The sequence below is a fragment of the Aptenodytes forsteri genome, unplaced genomic scaffold (assembly GCF_000699145.1).
Source record: "Aptenodytes forsteri isolate BGI_AS27 unplaced genomic scaffold, ASM69914v1 Scaffold322, whole genome shotgun sequence".
Lineage (NCBI taxonomy): Eukaryota > Metazoa > Chordata > Aves > Sphenisciformes > Spheniscidae > Aptenodytes > Aptenodytes forsteri.
Genome location: NW_008795045.1, coordinates 928,383 through 951,324, shown reverse-complemented (window position 1 = coordinate 951,324; position 22,942 = coordinate 928,383). Strand labels below are relative to the sequence as shown.

Here is a 22,942-nt window from a genome sequence, read left to right as displayed (position 1 = left end):
GATCCCCTCATCCAGATCATTGATAAAGATATTAAACAAGACCGGCCCCAGTACTGAGCCCTGGGGAACACCGCTTGTGACCGGCCGCCAACTGGATTTAACTCCGTTCACCACAACTCTCTGGGCCTGGCCATCTAGCCAGTTTTTTACCCAGCGCAGAGTCCACCTGTCTAAGCCGTGAGCCGCCAGCTTCTCTAGGAGAATGCTGTGGGAGACAGTGTCAAAGGCTTTACTGAAGTCCAGGTAGACCATATACACCATTATGTCGTGAAATGCCTTTGTACGCATTTACTCTGAAGTGCCAGAGATTATAAATGTTTGTGCACATCCCTAACATAAGAAGTAAAAGGACTTGGGTATCTAAAAAACATTTTTGGCCAAACATTGGGAGTGAGATTCAGGTGCCTAAACATTAAAGACCATACGGCATCCTACCTTGTCTTCAGTTGCTTTTCCAGAAGGCTGTGTATCTTCCATAGGTCTGCTAACTCTGTGCAGACATCTCAGGTATCTAAAGGCATTTGAAACTGCGTTAGCCCCCTACATTTGGACACATGAATTGCCCCCTACATGATTAAAAAATGGTTTTAGCTTTGCTTTTACACCTAAATCCCAAACTGATCCAAAATCATCTGTTCTCTGATACTTGCTCAAAGTGGTGGGGCCCATGCTTTTTGGGTGCATGCCTTTCAATCCTACTGCTCAGGTTTTTTTCCACTTTCCTCATCCAATACTACCTCAAGCACCATGGTCTTAGGAACTTGAAACTGATCTATTGTGATGAGCAACATCACAGACCATTACCTAGCACTGGTCAGGCCATGTGGGTTTGACAGTAGCCACTGCATTTGAGTTGCATAAATCTGCCCTGTCAACAGCTTAACTCATGTCAAACCAGAAGTCACCAGACAAAGGGAAGAGAGAGTTGCTGTATACAAACTGTTGTGACTTACAGTTCCTTCACATGCAATGTAGGCTGCAGTCAGCAATGCTAGAGACTATATATTACGGATAGGGATGGATAGCAAAGTCACTGGCTCAGTGGTTGTGGTGGAAAGCCTGTCTGGAGGCAGTCATGTCATTCAGTGCTGAGCGAGAGGGCATTAAGCTTTGGGGCGGCTAATGACCCTTATTTCAGTTTGTGCAGCTCTATCTTCTGAAATCGGAGTCGTCCTTTATAAACCAACATTGCTATATCAGGTAGATTATTTCTTGTTCTTGACTCATCTACACCTTTCCTAGTGCTCCCTAAAGTCTGAGGAGTGATCGTCTACTCACATGGACAAGTGTCTCTCAACCTCAGTACTGCAGCCTTTCTTGCTTTCAAAAATATAACTTTGTCTTCTTCCATCCACTAACTTTGCTGCTGGCCCAACAGCTCCGGCATTACCCTGCTTCATCTTCTTCGGTTTGCTTCCTCCTCTGTCCCACAAAAAACTGCATGTTTGGCTCTAAGACCCAGTCTGACAGCATTTCTTACTTCTTAATCTATTTTGCCTTTAAAATTCAGGGTAGTTTTTCCCCCTCAAGTGTTTCAGTGGCAGAAGAAAATCTCCCTATGAAAACTAACAAACCTTCACTCTCTTTAATCACATGAGATTCACTGCTGCTCTGATGCCTACAAAATACCTTTTACTGCCTAGGCAGTCCAAGACCAGAGTTTGCTACATATTGTACTAAGCATAATCATTTTTTTGTGGGCTCTTACAGCCCACTCTTGCACCTCGGTATGTGCTGAAGATTTCCAGTGTTCAGTGAAGGGACAGGGTTCTCTGGTACAATGACATCTAGACCTTAAGGGGCACTTTCAGATGCTACCCTAGTACCAATAGTGATTATCAGTTGCACCTTAAAAAAACAGTATCTGACAAGAGAAAGCATGGTGCACAAATTAACTCTTTTTAAAGAGTCTTTAAATTTAACCACTTTAACTCAGAAGTGGTATTTCTGCCACTGCTATCATGTGATGAATACACTCTAATTTATTAGACTATCAGTTGAATACACTGACTCATGATCAAAATTTGTTCCACCCGAATTAAATAGATGGTTTTGGCACATTTATTAAATAATGATTGAAAGTAATAATAAAAGCTTTCCCAGTAATACTCTTTCCAAAAAGGCTGTGAAATACTGAAGTTGAATGGTCTTAAGAACACACAAGGATGATGAAAATGCACAAAAACATGTATGTCTGGAAATTTAAATGGAGCACACGTGTTAGAACCAAGAGAAAAAAATTCACATACATTGTTACATACAGACACCTAGTAGTTCTGGATTAGGATATCTGTATCATTACAACAAAATGTGGTGGCATTTTGCTATTTTTATATTATCTAGCTACACTATGTGAATTAATGGATATCTTTGAGGGGGGGGGAAATGATGTTGTATTGCTTTTATTAGAGCAAGCTCTACCTCTAGGACAGGGTTCTTAGTTTGAATTAATATCCATTTGAGGTTTCTTGTGTTTTCAATAGGTTAATTTTCCTAGTCTTGTTCTCTCAAACTAGTTTAATAAACTAGTTAACAAACGTGTTATTTAATAAACGTGCCAATGTGTCAAAGTCATTTTTCAGAGATGAGTGAAGATGGAAATTAAGTCAGTGGTGTTACACCAGCAGTGAATTTGTCTCAAGGCAATAGTAAGGGTATATTTCCAGAAGTGGAACCTTAGCTGTGATGATTTTGCTCCTGTTAAATCTACCAGAAGAGTAGTTTGCTCTACGGTTTTGCTGTGAAGGCAGAATCTTTCTTAGGACAGCTGTCAGTTTGATCCTATGAAGGAAAAAGTTTCCTGAATTAAGTAATGGAGGCATGTACTAAGGTGCTAATGAGCCTTTGTCATGCAAAGGAAAAGATGTTAAATCTGCATTGTTGAAATGTTTAGTAAGCAAACCTTACCATCTTACAGTCAAAGACTTAGTGTACGGAAATAGACGAATCCTGCTCTCAATATAAAACAGTGATAAAAGTCTTATCTTAGAAAAATAACTCCAAAATGTATAGTGTCAGAAAAATGCTGTCCCAAAAACCTACAGGACAACCCCTTTCCTCTGACACTGCCCCCAAATTATAGCTATTTAGTGTCTGTCTTCCTTCCTTTATGAGTGAAATGGAACAAATAAATACGATTTTTTTTTTCCTTGTGAAGGTGGTGGTTATGTTTAATCATACTATGTAAATCTTCAAATCAGTTTTGGGTCTTATAATGTGTAATGTTGCTCAAATAAAAAATCAGTTTATTTGTAGATCAAAGCAGTTCTGTATGAACCCTAATGAAAAATAACAATGCTATTTATTTTTAGTATCATTCTCACACACATCCTCCTGTCTTCCCAGGACCCTCATCAGTTCTCACTTCCTCAGCCCAGGGAGACTTCTTGAGCTGCAAGTTGAATTTCCCAGCCTTCCTACTGGTAGTGCTAGATAAAACTTTGCTGACATTACAAGACTAGTTTCCATTATACGTTTCAGTCCACTTTCAGAAGAGGTTCTTAACGTTGAAAAAATTATTCTAAATGCAAACGCTCTGCAGATTGTAACAAACACTAATGCAAAAGTCGAGGATCACATGTGTTGTCAGCTGTGTTAGGCTGATGTAGCGGTAGCTGTACTTTCATTGGCGTTACTCAACGTTTACACCACTCTAAACTAGAGTAGGATTTCTTCTGTAGTTAATGCTAAAAAAACCATGACTCTCCTCTCCTTCATGCCTGTTGTAAAGCAGCAGGAAAATAACTGAGATAAAAGAAGTTAACTGATACCTGAATTTTTGTCTGTGAATATAACGCAGTAATTTATTAACTGTATAACTGTGTATAGTTTTAGAAAACGCATTTGGAATGCAAGTAAGTTACTGTGGAATGTTTTCGACAGTATAAAGAATAGTCCTTAACTTTTAACTTTCATGATTTAACTCTATATTAAAGCAAATTTACTGCTTTTTCAATATAAGTTCATATGTTTTGAATTAAATTAAAGTAATGACATGTTTTTTAAGGCTAAGGCAGGGGTTTTCTCATCCCAAATATATTTTCAAATAGCTAACAAAGTGTTCAGAGTACTAAAACCACAGAAAATATGTTAACAGTTACACTTGTTAATAAATTTTTAAGACCGTGGAAACAGTGGCCTAGATCAACTCTGTAGCCCAGCCACTCCCCTCTTCTTTCAGCTGGTGTACCACCTTTTTGTGATGAACCTCTGGAAGGACAGTTTGACCAGCCATGCCTGTCTATGCAGTCAGCTGCTTTACCTGCATGTGTGAGCAGCTCTGTTGGAGGTGGCAGTTCTGGCTTTCGCTGCACAGTGCTTGATTGCGTTTATTTTAGTTTTCCTACTGAGCTTCTCCTGATAGCTCCAAAGCCTTTATTTATTGTAAGAAGCATCTTGTGTGTCTAGGCATGTGTACTGGCATGAATACTATTGCCTGGAACACTAGGCCAGTTCCAGGAAAGAAATCTGCTTGGGGCAGCCGTCCAGATTTCCTTATACCCAGAGCTAAGGGACACAGCCTTTGGCTGCTAATGGAATGATCACTGTCATCTGGTTCCACCAGAGGACTGAGACAGTGAGATGCTCCATTGCACTTTAAGTGAGGTACGAAAGGAAAAAGGAACATTGGTCTGTTCTGGATGTGTGTACAGAGTAAAGCAGAGTATCTCACTGATCTGATTTATCTACTTGTACTTATTCCTGACTGGAGGCAGACGCTGCATTGGAAGAGTAAAAGTTACAGCAAATCATGGTTTATTTTACTTTTTTGATACGTAAGCTATATTTACTATATGCTACAGACTGAAGTAATCACCGTAAGTGATAAGCAGCTATTAATGTGTTCATGTTACAAAGAACAAACAGATGCAGATGTAAATAGCATTTCAGGCTGTTCTTGAATTGTGTTTCATATATGTCTAGGGGAAAAAAAGATTTTCAGTTTGCTCAAACAAACCATTTCTGAAAGAGAAAGTGGTGTTAACATCTGTACTACATCTGAGATTAGTAATATTAATGAAAAGCTAAGAACGCAGATGACCAATTAAATATTAAGTGCAAAGAAATAAAAATGTTTGAGGACAAGATTTGTATTTGTATTGCAGCGGTAAGATTCAAATCCTACTGCACACATTTTGTTGGTAACTTTAGGCTTTTATAATCAGGAAAGTTTTTACATGATATAGAGTAGTTTCTAAGATCTCACATTACCACAAAATCTATTTGATAACCTTTAAATTTAACATTTCAGTACAGAGATTTTATTTTTTATCTGTACTATGAATATTCTGTACCAAATGACTGGCTGTATTTTTAACAGCAGGCATGAATATTCTGTACCAAATGACTGGCTGTATTTCTACCACAGCAGGCAAAATTGTGAGAAATAAAAACAATTTAACATCTGATAGTTAAAAGATGTGATTTTCCTCCTACCTCTTCTTCGAAATATGGACACACACAACTGACTTTTTGAATTCAGAAATAAGATTTTTAATAAGTACTCATAAATACTAATTGATCAGAACTTTTTTAAGTTATCAAAAAATCTGATTAAATTATCATACTATGTACAATAATCATACCTGATTATTTCATTCATAAAATGTGATGTAGATTAGATTACTAATTATATTTATTTTTCCCAATTTTCCTGTCCTTTTCATCCTGCATGATACACTCTCACGGTGATTGCTGTATGCAAATTCCTAGCAGCTGCACTGAGAACGTGTTTCAGAGTTGTTTCGCTGACCTCAGCAACAACTTCATCAGGCCCTCGCCCCCTCTGATCTTGTCTTCTCACGGTGATTGCTGTATGCCAATTCCTAGCACAGCTGCACTGAACGTGTTTCAGAGTTGTTTCGCTGACCTCAGCAACAACTTCATCAGGCCCTCGCCCCCTCTGATCTTGTCTTCATCACGTTGAAGGACTGAGCTGCCATTCTACCGTAACAGTGACCCTCTAGAACTGGTGTGAGGCTTCTCGTATATCTGTGCCGGTGCTAACCCTGCCCTACATTTATATATATTTACATTTATACTATATATATTTATGTATAAATTCTCAGAAGCTGCTCTTGTGTTATTTTCACAAGCACTACATGACTTTCAGGTGTAATTTTGAAAAAAAATCTTTGTTCATTTAAACATGAAAAAATTTGTAATAACAGAATTCCTTTTTCATGTCTTCAGTTCAATGTGACCATTTTAAAAATTCATTGCGCCTATCATTTTAGGAAATTTGAAGTTCTGGGAGTTAGTGTTACATAAAATAATCTCTAAATATCATTCAGGAACAGATTTCAGAAAGGCTTCCTTTCTGGTCAGTACCATACAACTAAGGATGTGTGGAAGAGTGCAGTGTCGTCTCTGAGCACTGGATAAGCAATGAAGTCATAGAAACACGAACCTAGTTGAAGTACTGCATGTAGTATAGAATTAACCTTGTACAGTGAAACTGGTCCTTCAGAGAAGACTTTTTCACCAATAACAACAATGTCATTGGCTTTACATTCACTGTAGTGTTTTTAACAACTGATGCACATTTTATTTATAGTAACTTGAGTTATGAGTTGTGTGGTGGGAGATGAGGACTTGCCAAGTTCTCTAAGTTGTGGTATTCAGGTTATCTTTATACATATACTTGACCTTTACTATCGTCATTTCATTCTCCTAAGGACATGATGTAGCCCATATCCGAAGTCTCCAACTGATGTAATATGGAAATATTAACAGAGTCCCTAATGTGTGAAATGCTTGAACATGTAATCATATAAATGTGGCTTGCTCCAAAATAGTATCAGTAGCCAATTAGATTACATGCAATGATGCAAATGGTGCTAATAGTCTTGCGTGTTTTCCCTGTACTTCTCCGTCACCCTTTATTGCTGTATCTTCTGAATTCTCCCTTCATTTTCTTTCAACAAAGGCAAGTATGCCATGAGGGATCTGGTCCACCGACTGCCAGGCGCTAACAACAGCAACAGCTCAGCAAGCAAGGCCATGTCTGATGACACCGTTACTGCCATTTGCTGCACTCTGCATGAAGTCATCACTAAAAACATGGAGAATGCCAAGGCCTTACGAGACGCAGGCGGCATTGAGAAACTGGTTGGCATATCTAAGAGTAAAGGAGACAAGTATGTTTTGCAAATCACCTTGCACCTTTTTTAACATCTCCAGTAGTTATTACTAGTCCTGAATGTGTTTGCCTCCTCTGTGCAGTCGTGAGTTGAATACTTTAGTTTCATGAGAAATCATATGCCCAGTGTGAAAGGTGACAAGAAACAGACAATACCAATAGCAAAAGTCTCTGCTGTGGTTTATTTTTGACGTGCCATCAGCAGTGCACGGAGTGCACTGCACATGGAGTTTAAGGAAGAGTAATTGCCTACAGTAACCGCTACCTCTAAGCACTTCCAGAAGATCCTGAAAAACATTAGGGACCAGAGCTGTTGGATTGCACCCTGCGGAAGGGGTGACGTGCAGGTGGAGGGATCCTGTGAAAGGAAGGGACCTCACTGCAGTTCTGTTACTGCTCCTCTTGCTCTGGGAATGAAGAATGTAAAGTCACTGTCCCTCTTCACAGCACCCTTTTCTCTGCCACCGGCTTGCTGGTAAGGTGGGGCATAGTAGAAACATGGTCCATGGATTTTCCCAACACCTTGCTTCTGAGAGAGCATTAGGATACCTGCAGGCTACTTTGTGAGGCACCAAAACATGCAAAAATCTTACACGTGACTGTGACATTTTCAGGGCAGCTATGGTTTCATCTTGTCTGTTTTCCTATGTACGCACTCTTCATGAAGAGTTCACTCTTTATCCTTCTTTTGCCTAAAACAGATAGCCTGGTTCTCATATTTGTCAGCCTGCAGAAGTATAGTGCAATGGGACTATGGCAGTTTGAAAACAAAAAGCCTTCACTGTAGTGTACAAAACCCATCAGTCCACCTACTTGAAGCTCTCATCACACAGCCTACTGCAGCATCAGAGCTCTAAAAGAGCCCCACAAAGCCAGGCCACAACCTGAAGGAAAGTTTATGCACCCTACATTTGGTATGAGAACTTATGCTCGCCTATGTGATCGGAGCATTGCCAATATAATTCAATCACATTTCTTTTCCTCTATTGTCACCCTTTTCTTTTCATACCAAATTCATTATTGAAACATTCTCACATTTTAATTGTAAGGGGTAAAAAGTAGTAGCGTAACAAAGTATGTGATTCCAGTTGTGGGAGCTCCCCATGCTCTGCCGATTTATTTACATTTGCATTTTTATTATTATTAAACCTATTTACATTTTTTATTTATATCTTCTAGATCAAAGGTACTGATATTGCAAGCAGGTTCATATCCATTTCTCTTAAGTTGAACGTGTCTTTCCTCAGAATAATGCATTTGTCTACCTGCTCATTATCTGGTAGAGATTATAAGTACCTGTCGAGTCTGAAATTGTCAAAGTATCATGGGTAGTTTTAGGAGGATCGAAGGGTATAATTCCCTGTCTAAGTATCCCTCATAACTGTGAAAGACATATCTACATTGAATGAAAGTATTTAGCCCAGGTAGTGTTGAGTAATTCCAAAATGCCCTTCCAAATCATGATATGTATCCCTCCTCTCAAGTACTTTTAGTTGGGGTCCTGTGTTATTACTGTTACAGGTAACAGAGTCCTAGAACAAGAAAACCTGTCAACTCACAGTGCTACAGATGCTTATCTTAAATGAAAGTTTCATTTTTCAACTTTCAGAAATGTTTGCATTGTTCACCATTGCTTTGGTTTGGTTTCTTATAGGTAATCCATTGTTTAAAAATCAGAATTGCTGGTTGTTGGACTGATAGGAAATTCTGGCATGCTCAGTTTAATACAGTAAAACACTTCAGTATGAGTTTATCTTGTCCAGTATGAAGCGTCTGCTTCTACAAGCACAGGATACTAGCTGGCCATGCATCCTGGTGTGTATCAGTGCCAGGAGTTGTGGGGCTGGCCCCGCTAGCCTTTGGAACATGCCCAGGGCTTGAGTGCTTTCCCTGTATGACAGCATGAGAAAACTGGTGTTCATAAGGTCATATTGGCCAAGCCCATATTGGCTTCGCATAGTTCCTGTTTCTCCTCAGTACTCACAGTATGGTTGGCCCGGTTATGTTCCTGGTTACTCCATGCTACCAGCACCCCACTAGCCAGTACAGCTGGGAGTATAATAAAAACAATTATGCTTGAAAGTGTTTATCAAATTCCTGTTTATTCACCAATTACCCACCTACTGCTGTACTCTGGGTGAGAAATGGAAGAAAAGGGGAAAAAAAGCACCAAATAAATTACTAGGGAAGTACTGTATAAGTTAATTGAATCAGTTGTCACGAACATTGCTTTACCAGCTTGAGTGTCAGCCTACCAGTGGTCCCTCTCAGAGGTCACAGGATGCACCAGAGCCTGTCCCCTGAGAAGACTTCCAGCCCAAACCAGTAACATATGCTGCTGGTTTTCTGGTTTCTCTTTGGTTTTGCAATCCATGTGCCTTTTCTGAGTAAAACATGAATCACCTCAATACTGCCCCAAACTCCATCAATCCTCACTCCAGAGTTTGGCCTTTGCAAGGTTTTCTAGCACGCTACTGCTGTATGTGTGTTATTGGTACAGCACAAGGGCTTAACCACGCAGTGTATGCTTCCTCAATGGGCTGGGTTATCTTCCCAGACCTTTTCTATTTGACCCTTCTTCACTGAGCTGAATACTCTCTGATATTTTTTTTTTAGATTTTTTTTAAAGTTACCTATCCAAAGAGGAATATATGACTCCAACTGATTGTAACAATAATTTAGAGCTTCTTTCAAAACTTTTCTGAAGAAAAAGTCCATGTGAAGTTATATATGGTTTTCAACATGACATTACATTGCCGTCATTAAAGGGTAATGGTGTGAGCAAGATGCAAGTCCTAATTTGGATTCCTAATGAAATTTGTCATGACTTTTTATAGTCAGTTGTATTTCTGCATCTTGGCTGTGCACTTCAAAAACAGTGCTCATCACCCATCTAGAGTGTTTCTTTTGGCCACTGCTAAGAGGTGCTTAATGTGTTGAGCACGCTGTCATGAGTTGAAGTTTGGCAGCTTACAGAGAAAGAAACTCTGGCTCTAACTTCTTGTCCTTTATGCCAAAAGTTGTAGCCAGGACATCTTCTTAGATGTACATAATACCAGTAGGGTCCTCAACAATTTTGCCAATTGCTGCCTCTCCCATTCCTCTTACTATGCTCTCGGCATGAATCCTTGTTCTCAGTGTGCTGAGGAACACACATTTTGCTCCTCACTGAATAATTAGTACTATAGAAATAACACGTATTGCCCTTGCTTAAAAACACATTGGTCTCCAAGATGCCAACCGAAGATCTTATGGTACATTTAAAACACAATTTTAATTGTGGGTTTAAATCCATAGCAATGCATTTGAAAATAGAGATGAATGGAGTTTTGTACTTAACAGTCTCTTTCTCACTCTTTCTTTCTCTCTCTCTCCCTTTTTAATATATGTGTGTAACAGGCATTCGCCAAAAGTGGTGAAAGCAGCATCTCAGGTCCTCAATAGTATGTGGCAGTACAGAGACCTGAGAAGTCTCTACAAGAAGGTAAGGCTTGGGTTTTTTCTAGATTTGTCATCTTTCATATGGTTACCCAAATTTGGGGGCTGAGAGACTTTAGACCAAAACATTTATGTGAACTGCAAATTGACCTAGAGTTTAAAATTTCAGATACTTGGAGCTATGGGTTTTTCCCTCATTTCTACTTCTAACATAGAAATACCTTTTGAAAATACATGTGGTGGTGAAAAGGGGACGTGAATTTGATTTTCAAAAGAATTCATACAGAAAGTGCTGGATCTGACAGCCCTGGAGAATGAAGTCCTCTGTTCATAGAACAAACCTATGCAAGCTCTCCTACTGTACCTTTCCTTCTTACACCTCCCCACCCTGTCCTGAGGAGATTACCAGATTTCCAGCCCTTCAGCTCCCAAATTTCCTCATGAGATTGTGAACAAGAGTATCTGAAGGAGTGGTGCTTAGGGGCCAGTTACATGTGGAGCTGGGCTGAAACTTGATAGCTTCACTTCCAGTCGGCTAGCAGAAAATAGCATCATATGCTTCGTTTTCGGACAGTCTATGGAGTCTGTAGTACCATACCATTCCCACAGGCCTGCTAATCTTTTAAAAATGAATCACGATACGGTAATACAATCCTGTGAAATAACATCCTATATAGCTTTTAAAACGTAAGCGTCTACTTAGTAAATACAACATTTAAAGTAGTTCTTGCTGAATGTTTCCAAACTGAATTACACTCCATGTGAGTATCAGCCCGCAGATGTAGTTCTCAAAGGTCTTCTTGCTACATGGAACTTCACAGCTGATCTAATTGATATTTGTGTTTGTAATCTCAGCAAAGAGAGCTAAGGCTTCATGTGGCACGAAAGTTCAGGTCCTGGTTAAGTCTGAGGCATAAGAATGGTGAAGTAGGGAAGGTTCACAGCAGTGTAGTCTGTGCTGTATGTATTTTGTACAAGAAAAGAACTTAGTTACGTGAAGAGCATGCACCAAATCTTAAACTGGCAGAAGCTGACCTTCTGTTTGAAATGCTGTTCTTTTGCATGCCTCAGCCCTGCTCGTGTCAAGTCTGAGCAGTAAGGAAGATGATTATTGAGTCTCTCCCATTGTTCACTTCCAGTATTTTCAGTCATCCTTGGCAGCCCTAGGGATACCAAATGTGAAGATGTTCCAAGTAACGAGCTGATACTCAACTGTCCCATTAAGAGGTGGGAACAAACATGAGCTAGAGGAGGCTTTTCTTGACGCAAGGCAGTAACACACTGGAAGTGTGCATAGCCTGACTTCTGTGCATGTGGGTGGCTGCACTGTAGAGGCTGAACTTTATTGCACCATAATCTCTTAGAAGTTCTTACAATGTCTGGCTCATTTCCAACCTTCTGTCTGTACATATATGCTGTGATGGAAAAGCGGTTTCTAGGGTTGCTCCATGCATGAGGTAAGCTATATGCTGTATGGCTTCTGAGTATACTGCTACCTAAAGGACATTCTGTTGGCTGCCAATGTGAATGCCTGGTAATGTACTTACATACTAAGCATGTTTGGGTACTAAAGTACCTTGCATGCTTAAAAGAACATTTTCTGCGGCCACAAATACATACTTGTGGTATGGAAAATAGTGCAGGCTAGCCTTTGAGGTAGCTTCCAGGACACTCGTAGCAGACAGATTGTCTATATTCTCAGGAAGCATTTTATTAATCTCTATATTGGCTAATTCCTACCAGCCTCACAAAATCTTAAAATGAAGGTCAGTCTCTACTACATATTTATATATTCATTATATGCCATTACATATGCTTCTAAGCATTGTATAAATATGTTCAGATAGTTAATTTAAGATACTCCTGTTTGTTAAAAGACATAGAGTAATCTTTATAAAGTCCATAATATTTATTAAACTTGCCGATAGTAGGCTGACTTATGCTGGCTGTCCGAGTTTCACCACTGTTGGGAAAATAATGTTTTTATGATAGGAAAATTAGAAAAGTTTGCATTATATGAATAAACAGCTAGTTATGTAATATAAAGATACTGGGTCGATGTGATCTGCTAGTAAAAACGAGTGAACACACAGCTGACAGTGTAATATGATCAGCACTTTGCAGTATCTTGCACTTGCAGAGCTTTTTTTGAAGTGCAGGTAAATCCCATTGCACAACCATCAGCAATTTCTTCCTCTGTACTGAAGCAGCTATACAACTACTTTCAAAGAATTGGTGGCCTACAGAGAGGCACAATTTTGTATTGTAATACAAGGAAATTACAAGCATCACATCACATTTAAGAAGAAGTAGCAGCACTTACCTTACTGTTTGAGAAACAGTCTAACCAAATAGTTTGAATTGTGGTCTATTTTAGAGCTACATGTTTACAGTAGAGTAAGTAAGGAGAGATAAAAAGAATAGAAGTAGTATCCTTTGTATTAATGGGGAAAGAAGGCAATATATGTTTACTGCTGATACAGTAGTAGTCAGTATATTTAGTCCAAATATGACTGCATCAGCAAAAACATGAAAACCTCATTCGCTTTTCTATTTTTGCTCAACATTAAAGGAATCATCCCATAGTTGGCAGTATATAAACTGCACTGACAGAAAGTCCATCCAGAGTTGGGGATTGATGTGGTCACCTAATGACTTGCCACACCTGTGAAGGACCAAAAGCCAAGAAGTGCATAGGCACCAATTTCCCACTTGCAGCACTCCCCAGTGAACTCCTGGCTCTGAAGTGGAGAGAAGTGCAGGAGTCAGAAACTAGTCTCCCACCTGCTGCCATTAGCTGGGCTGCCCTAAGCAGGGTATACAATGCTTCCTGCAAGCTCCATCCCGTCATGGGTGAGCAAGCTCTTCAGCTTTAACCAAGGCTATAACGTTAATATGCCTATGTAGCGAAACCTAAATTAAGCAGCCTGTAAGGACACTGTCAAAATCAGCTTCTGCGTAAAAATAGCCCAAATTTAACAGATTTCAGGGTGCCAGCTTAGCTGTATTGCTTAAGAAGAATAGTAGTGTGCACAAATTTCCTTGTGCCACTCAGTGTCTGACAGATACTGCCTGTTTCTCTGGTCTATTCAAAGCCAAAAACTGCAGCAGCAACTGCAATGACTCAGTTACTTCATTGACCAAATCAAGCCATATACCCTGTCTCAAGGTTATAGTGTATCTGGCTAAGAATACAAACAGTATCTTTTGACAACACAAAAATTTAAGGTCCTATCCATCTTTTTCATCCTGAAAAATGCAAAATTATTCCACAAGTCAGTGAGGTAGAAAGCATAGAAAATTAAATCTGGTAAGCCAAGTTAAGCTAGAGATGTAAGTGTTTCTGGAAAAAGAGTTTCAGGCTAGCCCATGTGCTGTGTTTAAAAAGAAAAGCAGAGCAGATGGACAGAACAAACCCTGCAAGCAATGTAGCTCTGACAGTCCAGAGCTCAGAGTTCTGGTACCCAGGAACTTCTCTGCAGTGGGCTGATCCTGCTCCCAATGAAAGCAATGAGAAGGCCCTATTGATTTCATAGGTCTTTCTGTAAGGCCTCAAAAGCAAGAGCTGGAACTTTTGCAGCCAGTTGAACTTTACTGGGGAGACAGGCTAAGTAGTCTGCAGCATCTGATGTGTCCTGGGATTTCCAAGATCCTACAAAAAGTAAGGATTGAAGGTTTGTGTGTTGCTTTCGTTCAGTTTGCTGGAGCAGGAACATTGTGCCCATTTATTAATAGCTAATACAACAGGAGGTGCACTCTTTGAATGTTGGTCTCTCTTCTCAAATAGCTTTTTATTCTCTAGAAAGCATGCTAAGGTGGAGACTGTAGCTTTTCTGGCTCAGGAGAATGATGGATAGATTTCTAACTTCCTACAGCTTGAGCTGCAAACTCAAGGAAGAGGAGGAAACTTCCTACAGCTTGAGCTGCAAACTCAAGAGGAGGAGGCATTGGCTTTGTTGTCTCAGTTTCCACTTGGAAAGCTCTGTAAGTCACAATACCTTATGCACTGTGTTTGCAGAGCTATGTCACACCCTGTACCCTCCACTGACAGGTTCTATCCAGTGTACTAGGATTTCCAGTTCATAGCTGTGCTGTGGCTTTAATGGGGGACACAGTCTTGTTAGGCTGCGCTGGCTCGGGAAAGGCAGAGAAAGTGAACAGTCAGTGCTCAGATCTGAGAGTGAGGTGACTGTTTACCGTCCTTTGTAGGCTTGTGCTTTGGGGAAAAAGAGGATTTAATTCCCTGGCATGGTTAATTTGGCACTATCCTAACACAGTTAACAAGAAAGAGTTATTAAAAGCATAAATGTTTCCAGTCCTGAAATTATAGGGGGAAAAAAAAGCTTGACAGAGCAAGAGGAAGCAATGAATTTAGTCTTGAAGTGAAGGAGTTGCCAGTCATCCCAGAAGTTTAACTTGCAGGTACTTAATCATGGAAAATAGCGTTTAGTTTGCTGAACAATGGCTGAAACAGAAATCTAATCTGAAAACTTCCCACCAAGAGGAAAACAAGGTTCAGATTCAGCCCCATATAAACAGTGTTTGGATGATTTAAGGTGATTAATTTCTAAATACTGCTAAAGCTTAGCAAGTAAGAAAGAAGTGATCGTCACAGTTTTTCATCAGTAGATGAAATATTGTCTCCCAAAGAGTGTCTTTAATGTCATGACATTTTCAAACTTCTTTGTTCTCTACAAATAAGTCTTACATTTTCATAAATGATCATTTATCTGCCTCTGTTTTCATGAGTCCATTCCGAAATACTTGAAATCTGATTTTCAAAAGTGCTTAATGGTCACATGGTCCATAGCCCCGTGGGTGGGTCAGTGGCTCAGCACTTACGAAAAACTAGGTGGGGCAGCTATCCCACTTGTCCCTGTGCTTCAGACTCATGATACACCCCTCTTCTTCAGGTATCTTGGTAACCTGTACAGTCAGCAGGAGAATTAAGTGCTGCTTGCAGTCTCCAGAGAGAGGTCCTGTCCCATTTATGTTTAGCCACCTAAGCAAGGTGAAAGGAACTACTACGGTCATTCTTTAAAGACACGTATTTCCAAGTGAGGAACACTGAACCCCACTCCAGTCTCTAGGCTGTTAGCTGGTTGAAGACTTGGGGACACCTTGGAAGATACAGATGTGACTGTAAGAGGGCAGATTTCCATTAGCTGGTAAACTCTTACCTATCTCAATATTCAAGAAAATAACCAACTACTCTTAAACACAGATAGCTTGTTAAATTACATGAGGAAATTTGAGCAAAAGGGTTGTGCTAAATGAGCTTAACATGAAAGAAAATTTATTAGCTAAAAACAAGCTTCAATTAGCATTAAATGTGTGTAATATTAAAGAGCTGGAGGAACTGTCAGGAAGAATATGTTTTCTATTAATTGGTTTGCTTTGCCTAACCACTTAGGCTCCAACAAAACGTTTACATTCTATCATTATGTTTACACTTATTCTGTCTTCCAGTATATAAGTAGAGATCACAATGAATTTGCAGAAATTATTTTTCTTTTCCATTTATTATCGTAGGTTTCTGTTCTGCATGGAATAATAGAAATGTTTGTCCTATTCACCTGCCATATGAATAAAAATACAACCAATTATTTGAAACCAGGGAGGCTGTTAAAGGCGGTCGTCCTTCAGCATGTAGCGTGCCATTTACAACGGGGATACTATTGTGACAGGCATTTAACGAAGTCAGAGTAGTCACTCTGAAGATGGCCTTGGCTGTCATTGGCTGGAAAAGATATTTAGAATTGCCCAAAGCCTTAGAAGCAGTTAAGCCAGTCCAGATCTAGAAGAGGACTCTCTTTTCATGTGACTTTCAGAATAATAAAATGATGGTTCTATGAGAAGGTCCTTTATTGCTAAATGTTCCCTGAAAATTGCCAGCAATAAACTTCAAAACCCTGATCAAGGAGTTCTAGAATCTAAAGTCCTTTCTTAAGTAAAGTATACCTACTCACCCTTTAAAAATGTTAATTACATCGTGCTGTCAGGTAGACTTGGAACACATCATTTGGATTTTCTTCTGGTAAGGTTATCGTCTGTCAGACATCCCCCAAAAAGATGCTGTCTTTAAGTTAAATTTATCTAGTGAAAAGGTCTGTGCAGAACTTAAACCCTACATAAAAGAATCTAAATTCCAAATCCAGAACATAATAGTTCCTCAAAAAAGTGGCTTGACTTGAAGGAACTATTCATGTGCTCAGATTGTTCATGAGCATATGTATGTTGCAGTGCTGATCCTTCAGTGTGGCTTAATTTATTTCTATACAATTGGCAAGGCCTTTTTCAGATTAATATGTCACCCTTTTAGAAAAAGGATGGATTAATTTAAGGTAAACCCTCCACTGTAATATAAAACTAGATTGTCATTATAGAGAAGGCATTGTCTAGAGCCCATTTTTATATTAACTATGAAAATGCAAGTACCTGATTAATAAATGATTGACTGATTGATTGATTTATGGCAGTGGGCGGCCCCAAGCTTCAGTGTGACTGATGACAGAGGATTTTCACCAACCCACCACTCTGGGTCATGGCACGCTCAGCATACTCTCTCCCAGAGCCAAGAAACCAGAATCTATTCCCCAACCCAGGTATTCTGGCTGTCAGCTGACCAGTGTTGAATTGTTCTGTTTCATGCATACGGAGATTGGTACCCAAAAGAGTTCTACAGGAGATGTTTGAATCGAAAGTAACAAAGCCTTACTAGAGTATGTATTTTAAAATTATACAATTTAATTTACTGAACCCTGTAGGTTCTAGATGGAAAGCATCTCGCTTCACTTAGGACAGCAGTCCCATTCATTTCAGCCGTGTGAGGAAGGTATGCAGAGTTTTGCTCTCTCTGAGGACAGCATATACCAGAGAGAAGGACAAGTGCGTTACATTCAGTTCCCTGACAAGCTTTCTAGCATTTCTGTAATCTCTTTTTTGATTGCCTGAAGCTTTCAAACAGAAAGGCAGTTATTGATAAGCACTATGTTGCAATAGCAGATTAAATTTATCAAGCACTTTGCTTTCTTTTCTGGCCTGATGGCATCTCTAAGAAAAAAGCAATAGCTGCGCATTCCAGTAACAGGATCCCAGGTAAACTAGGATAGCTATAGAAAAATCGGTGTGTCCAGGAGTCAATTAAATTCTTAAAATGCTGATTTTCAAATCTCTATTAAGAAAAATGGATATTTCCTTCAGACAGTTGACGAGAATTAGCACGACTGGGCATTTTTTTATTAGCAGCATTTATTTCCTTAACCAAGTGTAGTCTTTCGTTTTCCTCCTAACATTTTTTTCATAATAAAATGTGACTCTGTGGCATTATTGCAAAAACAAAATACCTTCTACATATGCAAAACATTCAAGTAAATCCATGGAGAAACCTTTAAATATATATATGCCTGTGTACCATTTCTGATAAAATATTTAGAGAAAATAGGAATTTATATGGTTTTGCTGGTCACGCAGGACATAGTGGTTATGCTATTTCTTTCATTTTATTTTTTTTTCTACTAAGTTTGCATGGAAGAAAGAAGACCAGAGAAGATCTAATTTAAATACTTTAGACATAAATATCTTTCAAGGTTAGGGTAAATCCTTTTAATCTTTAGCTAACAGGAATATGATATTTAAAACGCCCAGCATTTCATCATCTGATATATGACATTACTTTCTTTTGTTAGTCAGGAATTAAGCAAATTCCTAAATTGATTTTAAATACAGGAAATGTGGAAATTTTCTGTGGAATTAACATATTCAAGCCTTTTTAAAGCATCATCTGAGTAATTTTAGAAGACAGAGATTCTATAACCAATATAGCAGAAAAAATTACAGTCTTCAAATATATACTTTCTTTTTTTCTTTCTGTTTCAGTCTTTCTTGCCTAAAAACATGTTATTCGCATTTAAGTGAGCATTTTAAATGTGGCTTTTTATCAAATGGCAATCTTGTTAAATGCTTAACATGAAATTGTCATTGGTTTCAGTACTGGAGAAAAAGCTGGTATTACTGATTTTTTTGTGTGTGTGTTGAATTATTATTAATTCTACTTTTTGTGCTGTATATTAGTCTCCAGTGTTCGTGTAAGATAGGCTTGCCTTTCCCAATGCACATGCAAATATGAAGTATTTCTTCATTAAAGCAAAGGCATATTTTCTATTCTGCAGGAAATAATAGGTAGTAGCTGCAGACCAAAGAATAATCTGTTAATCTTTTCACATTCTTTCTTAGAGACACAAAACCTCTTCAGTGAGGAATGATACGTTAGTCTGGAATTTTGTTTTTCTTTTTACCTTGATGCTACTTTTTGCAACATAATTAGCACTAGGCAGCATCACTGCATAGTATAAACTTACCATTTAACTTACCTGCTCTTTTGATTGCGTATGCCTTCCCAGGGATTGGGTTTTTTAAGAATCGTTCAAAACTTTGTCAAGTAAATTTTAACATTTGTGGCTTTTTCATTGCCAGTTGCCTGCTTAAATAATATCCTGTTTGTCTATACAATAGGAATTTACTTATCATGAGCAAAATCATGAAGCCTAAAGAGCAAATTGTACAAATAAATTGAGCTGAGCTATGCAGGTAAAAACTTTGGCGTATGCAGAAGTATTCAGAAGTATTCACACATGGAAAAAATGGTGTATAAACTGCGCTTGAATTTTTAAAAAGAAAAGAGAGAGAGAGGAGGAGAGAGAGATTCTCAGCATTTGGCATAACACAAATATATTAAGTGTTTTCACCTAGCTGTATTACCATTCTGGCTAGTTTTTAAGAAGAACAATTTAGAAAAAAAGACAAAATTTATATCTAAAATATTACAAAATGTAAACTCAAACTGAATGTTGTTTCAATTTTATTTTAATGCAAATAATTATCATTTCACTTGTCAGTAAAGTACTAACTCAAACTGAATGTTGTTTCAATTTTATTTTAATGCAAATAATTATCATTTCACTTGTGCAGTAAAGTAGATCATGTTCTGATTTTCCTAGCTTATCCATCATATCAAGTAATATTTTTCATAGGTCCTTCTAACCCCCTTTGAGTTTATTAACAGTATAAGACAACACTAGAAAGAGAAGGGATTGCCATTATGGTATTACAACATTTTTATATATATTTTACATGGCCTGAAGAGGGTAGAAAATCTTTTGGAATCCAAAATATTAATGTTCTTACCTATATGACAATGACAACACATGATGGAGTATCAAAATTTGTGTTTCTCCATTAATTGTTAGAGGGAGATGTTTTCAAATGTTTTATGCTTCTGAATTCCATCAGTTACTGTATAATAGACTTCATTTATTTTAATAATTTTGCATTTTACATAGTTAAATTCTTTGTGATACTCTCTTTACTATGCAGTATCACCTACCATTCCTTTAGTCATGTTTCAGTTATTTCAGTATTTATATGTTTCTTTCTAAAACATTTTCCATGTTTACTACGGTATTTAAAATATTAGCAGTAATCTAAGATACAGTCTGTGCTGAAGATTCAATACTGATGTTAGTATTTTCATACTAGCTGAAGCGAGACCTTGCCCATCCTTACACTATTTTGCTGTGAGATTTTTTACTGAATGGTATCCAAAAAATCAGATATGATGACTAAGCACAATTAAAGCCAAAATTTGCACTCCTTGCAAATACTTGCATGTCTGTGTGACAACGTATCTGCATTTTTGCTGGTAATTATCTGCATGTGCATATATGTATACACAAATGGGGGTGTGTGTATGTAAAACATACTCACAACACAGCATGGACCTAGAAGATGCTGCCTTTAAGCATGATGTCTGAGCAAAGAGAGCTTGGGAATTCCTAAAGGAATAAACCTTAATGGTTTGGGCTATGAGCGTAGAATGTATCTGCAGCTGTGCTTGACTGTTGCTTTTCCAATGAGGGCCTTAAAGGCATGATAGTCCTTTCCTTTAACATTCAGCATTGTAGCAAGTGGTAATTCAACAACCAGACTTAGCAGTAATTCCTCTAAATTATCAGTAAGAGGTGCATGGAAGCTGACACCATTCTCATCCAAAACCTGCTAGACGCAAGAGGTGCTAAACAAATAAGACAAGAACCAAAGTTTGTCCAAGCAGTTCTCTAGAATGAGCCATACATATATATGATGCTAAAGCATCCTCAGCATTGATAGTGAGTCTCATGGTAAACTCTAGCTGACTTATGTGGGAACCACTAGGTATTTTTCACCTGAAAACCCAAGTCCGTTTTAAGGTTAGTAAGTACAGATTTAGAAGAGAGAAATTTAATCTCATAGTTGTGTAAAGTCTGTCCCTAAGAACTCCACCTTTTGAACTTCTCTGAAGAAAAGAAAATTTAAAATGCAGCCCAGGAGTCAGTATCTTTGACTTAGAGCCTTCTTTCTGAAGGGAATTGTATAACTGAAGTTTCTGAAATATCCTTAGGGTAGAGATACGAGTAGGCATCCAGAATCTGGAGGGTTATGCATAAGTAGAAGGTCACATCTACAGAATTTTTCCTCTCAAAAATACAGTTCCTCAGAATAAGATTGGATTTTAATACTTGAATACAAAGTAGATACCTAAGAAAATTATCTGCATGTCTTTTGGGACTGGGAACATTTTTAGTCCACTTAAATAATGTATTATATTTTTAAAACAAATATAAATAACATTAATTAATGGCAAAGAAAGTTTAGCTGGATTCAGAGGTACAACACTGAAAAGAATCCAAAAGTCTTTCTAAAGACTTTCAAAAGTCTTTTAAAGATATATGCTAAGATAAACCATTTTTAATTCATGTCAGTCTTTTCTTCCAAAAGTCGTTCAAGGAACATGATTTCTACCATTCAGAACAAAAGAACATTTTTAATTAACTTGTATGCTTGATATTTGCATATCTAGGTTCAGACATAGGTAAAAGCACATCTGTAGTAAAGAGTACGTGTGAGAAACTCAGTTTTTCCCAGCAAAGTTGAACCGATATGTTGGATGGCTGCTTATAGTTTTGCAAATGAGTCAGATCAGTAGAACTTTTACTAGTAATAATAGCATACGCAAGCAGCACAGAGAGGATGGAAATCAAATTAAATTTATTATTATGGCAATCAAAGCATGTTTTCTTTGCAGAGGTAAATAGTCTAGCTGTGATGGTCTGATGCATAACACTGGGCATCTTTTGCTGATGCTCCTCTGTGTTGCTGTACTTATACTATCATCATCCTCGTTCTTCTGGGTCCTATAAGGAGCTTCAAAGTGTTTGTTTAATATGGTCAGTACATGTAAATTCAATCCAAGTTCAATGAAATATTAAGCTGGTGTATCAATATCCAGCTTTCAGTTCTTTGATGTTCTGCGTGATCTAATAATGGGTGGGGGGAAAAATACTGGGAAGTCCTTCTCATTTCTTTCCTCTTCTCTTCCTAAAACTGCTAACAGAATTCAAAAATGGCCTAAATATGTCTGCCATTTCAGACTTGAAGAAAGAAACCTTGTATTTTGAAAGGAGTCTCTTTTGTAGTATGTGTACTTTGTTCTGAATTGGTTTACTTCATTTACCAGCTGATACAGTTTGTCTTGATAAAAGAGCTATAGCTTCTTCTTCCTGCAGAATGTAGAAATTAAAAGATTCACTGACAGTTTCTAAATTGTTGTTATTACTTTTAATTTTACAAAGTGCTTTTAGGGAAGGTTGTGGTTCCTCTAAAATAAGAGTTGTAGGCTTTGGTGCAATAGTGTCTTCCTCTTTGAGTTAACAATACTAGAGCTCTTATTTACCGAATCAAAAACTCTTCAAGGTATTTCAGTAAAAAAGAATATGCATTTCTCATTATTAAAGTCTAAGTGTGTTGGTAAACTACATGCTTGAAGCAGCATATCCTTAAAACTCATACAGCTTAGCAATAATCACTCGGATCTCTAACTGTCTAGTTTGAGTGTATTTGTGCAAGAACTTTTGACCTAGAACCAAGGACAGCATGAGTTTCAGTGGTGAGTGGTGTCCCTCAGCGGTCCGTATTGGGACCAGTACTGTTTAATGTCTTCATTGATGACACAGGCAGTGGGATCGAGTGCACCCTCAGCAAGTTTGCAGACAACACCAAGCTGAGTGGTGCAGTTGTCACACCAGAGGGACGGGATGCCATCCAGAGGGACCTGGACGAGCTCAAGAAGTGGGCCCCCGTGAACCTCATGAGGTTCAACAAGGCCAAGTGCAGGGTCCTGCACCTGGGTCGGGGCAACCCCCGGTATCAGTACAGGCTGGGGGATGAAGGGATTGAGAGCAGCCCTGCCGAGAAGGACTTGGGGGTACTGGTAGATGAAAAGCTGGACATGAGCCAGCAATGTGCGCTCGCAGCCCAGAAGGCCAA

At 38.5% G+C, this 22,942-nt stretch overlaps 1 protein-coding gene across 1 annotated transcript in view; it reads left to right on the top strand.

Annotated features, from left to right (window-relative positions):
• The window catches only part of CTNND2 (catenin delta 2), a 287,386-nt gene that overhangs the window by 237,524 nt on the left and 26,920 nt on the right, over positions 1-22,942 (top strand). The window contains exons 10-11 of the mRNA XM_009276983.2: positions 6,929-7,139; positions 10,541-10,625. Of these exons, the coding sequence (XP_009275258.1) occupies positions 6,929-7,139; positions 10,541-10,625 (296 nt within the window). The remainder of the gene's footprint in view (positions 1-6,928; positions 7,140-10,540; positions 10,626-22,942) is intronic.